Source organism: Oryzias melastigma, linkage group LG1 (assembly GCF_002922805.2).
Source record: "Oryzias melastigma strain HK-1 linkage group LG1, ASM292280v2, whole genome shotgun sequence".
NCBI lineage: Eukaryota > Metazoa > Chordata > Actinopteri > Beloniformes > Adrianichthyidae > Oryzias > Oryzias melastigma.
The window spans coordinates 20,474,343-20,478,454 of NC_050512.1; the positions used below are offsets into that span (position 1 = coordinate 20,474,343).

At 40.7% G+C, this 4,112-nt stretch overlaps 1 protein-coding gene across 4 annotated transcripts in view; it reads left to right on the forward strand.

The window, feature by feature from the left end:
- The first annotated feature begins 427 nt into the window (after positions 1-427).
- Positions 428-4,112, forward strand: part of pax5 (paired box 5) — a 57,407-nt gene continuing 53,722 nt past the window's right edge. For all 4 annotated transcript variants that reach the window (XM_024290174.2, XM_024290175.2, XM_036212968.1 and 1 more), the window contains exon 1: positions 428-560. In XM_024290174.2, coding sequence (XP_024145942.1) covers positions 515-560 — 46 coding nt within the window. In that variant the 5' untranslated portion in view covers positions 428-514. The remainder of the gene's footprint in view (positions 561-4,112) is intronic.

Below are 4,112 nucleotides of genomic sequence, written 5' to 3' on the forward strand. Positions count from 1 at the left end.
AGAGTGGAGCGGGGGCGGGAAAGTTTAGCAAAGTGGAACTTGGTAACAGATGCGACTGAGGGGGGGCGGGGAGCGGCCTCGCGAGGAAAGGGTGGAGTTCTATGAGAGTGCGTGGCCCGGCGCGTGCACAGGAACGCGTGTAGACACGTGCACGCGCCTCGCATCCATGTGTGTGCGAGCTCGCGCAGACGCGGGACATGAGCGCACATTGAGAGCGCAGCTCTTTTACGCGGCGTGATCATTTCACGCCCCCCCACCACCCCCAAGCCCCTTTTTCCGCCTAAAGCGTTTAGTTGCAGCTGACTGAGCACTTGCAGGGAGTGCAATAGGGAGCGGAAGGGTCGAATTATTTCAACCTACAAGTCGCCTCCAAAGTACTGTAGGACGAGAGAAAAAAAGGGAGAGGAGAAAGTGACAGAGATAGAAGTGGAGAAAAGGGGGGCAGGGGGAAAAAGTTTTTGTTCTTTTCCTTTTTTTGCCCCTCCATCGCCTCCCCCTGTTCTAACCGGGTAGCATGGACCAGGGGGGCAAGAGTCCGGCACTGCGGCTGGGGAGAGCAGGTAGGGTCCCACTTAGTTTAACTTCTAATTCCACAAGTTGTTGGATACTCTTCCAAGTTTGATTATTTTTCATTCGTTTCTTTTATTAATAATGGACAGAAACTTAAAAATAAGGAATAAATGTTTTTTTTTTGTTGGAACTTGTTAAACTTTTGAGTTTGTTTTGGGAAAATGCTTGTAAAATTTAAAAACGAGGCTTTGGATTGAAAAACAAACTTTTTAAAAAGTTTGTCAGTGTTTAAAGTGGAGTTTTGTCACTTTAAACAATAGTGAAATTGAATGCTAAAGTTTGATTATGCTGAATGCTTTAAAGTTTAAACTTTTGTAAATTGTTGATGTTTTCTCTGAGTTAAATGATTTTTTTAAAAAAACGACAGAAATGCCACATCTATGTGCGTTTCTGCTCTTGTCGGTTGTGTTGTGGTCCAGAGAGTTTCTCTGCGTTCCAGCTAAAGAGTGAGCTGGACTCAAATCTCTATTCAACAGGTTAATCTTTCATGGTCCTATTCATAAAACAGCAGGATGTGGTACAGCAGCAGATCAGGCCATCGACCTTGTTATGGCACCCAATGGATATCACATCATTTCATGTTGCTGCCTGCTGTTTCTGCATTGATAAAAATGTCTTTCGTCATTAAGAAACTGCGGGCAGGTGATCGGTCTCTTTGAATGGGAAATGCAGCACAATTTGGAAACGAGAGGCAAGAAATGAGGACCAAAAAATTGTTTTGTCGTGACTAAATTTACTGAGACGCTGATTTGGAACTCTATTAACAGGCGCGCGCCCTAAATTTGGTACATATAATTTATTTAATGTATAAAGTTTTCCTTTCCTGACTGAAAAAACACATTAGATGGTTTTAGGACAAAAAAATGCTTTTTTTGAGGCATTTTTTATTGGAGGTGGCCTCACCTGATTAAAAAAAAAAGGAAAACCAACGGGATTTGGGAAGATTTGATAATAGTATTTTAACCACTGAGGAAATCATTGGTTTTTTTAAGGAGGACCTCCTCTTCCTGTAAGGTCTTGGGGGCCCAGGCCCTGAAACGACAGCCTCTCCATTTGATTTGGCTGAAAAAACGTGCTGGGGATACAAAAGAGAATCACCGACTCATCCAATCGGGCTGCCCTCGACGCGCAGGGTCGCCGTGCGTAAAAGCGATCCTATTTTTCTGTTGGTTCCAAACTCCGTTTAAAAATATAATTTCTATAGATAAAATAGATAACTATAAAATAAAAACTTGATAACATTATTCAGGTTTCTTGGGAAACATCCGTTTATAAGCAGGTGATCATTGCGCAGTAGTGACAGATTTATGAGAAGCAAAAGGGGAGGGCAGGAGGCCTCACATGACTTTCACTTTGACCTCAGGTGCTCCTTCTTCTACCACAGGACTAGGGGCGGCCATAAGGCCCCTGTGGCTGCTGCACCTGTCAGGTGACAGTCTGCGTCAGAGGCCTGAGGACGCGCGTGCTGCTCCACCTCTCCAGTCCGTTTTATTTGTTAGTTGTGACTTCTATATTTTAGAGGCGAATGAAAACTTAAGAAGAGATACGAGAGTTTCTCATTATGTTTACAGTCAGCGGGCGTGTAATAAACGAGCCGCTGGAGTTAACATGCGCTATTAATTTTTCATTGCTTTTTCGTTTCGTGGCTCGGGCGGAAAAAAAGCAAAACAGCCGAAGCTGTCATGGTGGATGGAGGGATGGAGGAGCAGAAGACGCAGAGGGGAGGGAGGCATCTAAACAGCAGTGCTGCTTTCCAATTGCCTCTGCTTGATTATCGCAACGCAACATTCTTACTAATGTTTTAAAAAGTACAAACACCGTCTCCGTCTCCCCCTCCCGTCCTCCAATTCCCGTCTCTGAAGAGGTAATGAAATATGGTAATGAATTTGGATCCCCGGATTAAAGTCCTCCTACCCTGATGGAAGTTTTCTCCAAATTTCCAACCCTAAAGCAACAACAATTTGTATACATGATTGATCGTGTTTGGATTTTTTTTAATTGCTTATGTATTTAATTTGCAAATCGGAGAGACAACAGCGGCAGTTTACTTCTGTGAGAGGAGTGTCTGCATGTCAGAAAAACAACCCTGGCTGGAAAGAATACAAAACATGTCGATTTTGTCTTTTAATTTGAAATTTAATTAAAGTAAGTTTAAAAAAAACAGATTTTTCTGTTTTTGGAAAGAATTTGGGGATTTTTATTGCATTTTGGGGAATAGTTTGACCACATTACGTTTATCTTCTAGGCCTCGCTTCTGATCCACAAAATTCTTATAAACATTCCACCTCTTCAGTTTTTTCTTTTTTCCCCCCTTTATGTATATATATAATTAATTTTATTGATCTTTCTTGTAGAAATATGAATAAGGATTACTGAGTCAATTTGCAACGTGGTGACAGTCAGTGGATTAAAGAGCAGAGAATACCTTTGGTGCGCAGGTTAGTGCGGAAGGACACGTTTCCGGGGTCAAATGGTTGTTATTTAGGCGACTTCCTTTTGGGCTTTTATTTTTTAGGAATTTAATTGAGCAGCCTATGTTTTCTTTAAGTGTTTCTTTGTGCATAGACCTGACTTTCAAAGCGGAACGCCCCCTAGTGGCTAGAAAACTTGCACCCTCTCCTCCAAAAATCAAATAAAAACTGGAGGTTTCGGAATTTTCATGAAAACGAGACTGTATAGCAAATAAATTTAGGTCGATTCTGTTAGATTTGGTTCATCTGGGCCTCACAATCCAACAAGGCTGCAGATTTAAACCCAAGAATCTCTACATTTTAATTTAAATAGTATATAAAAGTTAATTATATCCTGAACTGAGCTTTCCATAGATATTTTGCCTTATGGTGCGTAAATTACACCAATGTTGTGAGAATGAAAAAGAAAAAAAGGAAGAAATACTCATATATATTAACTTGAAAGATGTACAGGAAGAGAAATAACGCCTTTTAATTTGCCTCACGCTTTAGGCTATTTGTGAGGCCGATGTTGCGGGGGCAAAGCTTTCATATGCCCTCTCAAATCAGGTGGGACAAATATGTATTGACTCCCCACATTCTTCCTCCTCCTCCGTCTCTCAGTTTGTGCAGAAAGTCGACAGTTGCATTTCATTAAAAACAACATGTGCTCCAATCCGCAGTCAATGAGATAATGAGAGGAAATGCATGTTTCATGTGTTTTTCTCCAATTTCCCTCCAAGCTAAAGATTTGTTACACTTTAGGAAGAAGGGAGTTGGAAAAATAATTCAGAGCGAAAATTTCACACCTTCTACATATACAGGCCTTTAAACTAAGATGGAAAATAATTTTAAACCAAACAATAAGTTGATTTAAAAAGCCATTGTCACTCATTTATCAACATTTATTTTATTTTTTATGTGCTTTTATTTCTTAAGCATCTGAGGCTGGAAGAGTTGCTTTAAGACTTCTTTATTCCCGTATTTCTAAAGGCTTGCTGCAACTAAGCCTCATTTTTAGTAAGACCTAATTAATTAGCCATTTAGCATTGACATGAATAAATTGAGCGCAAATGCCTATAAAGGCGTTGG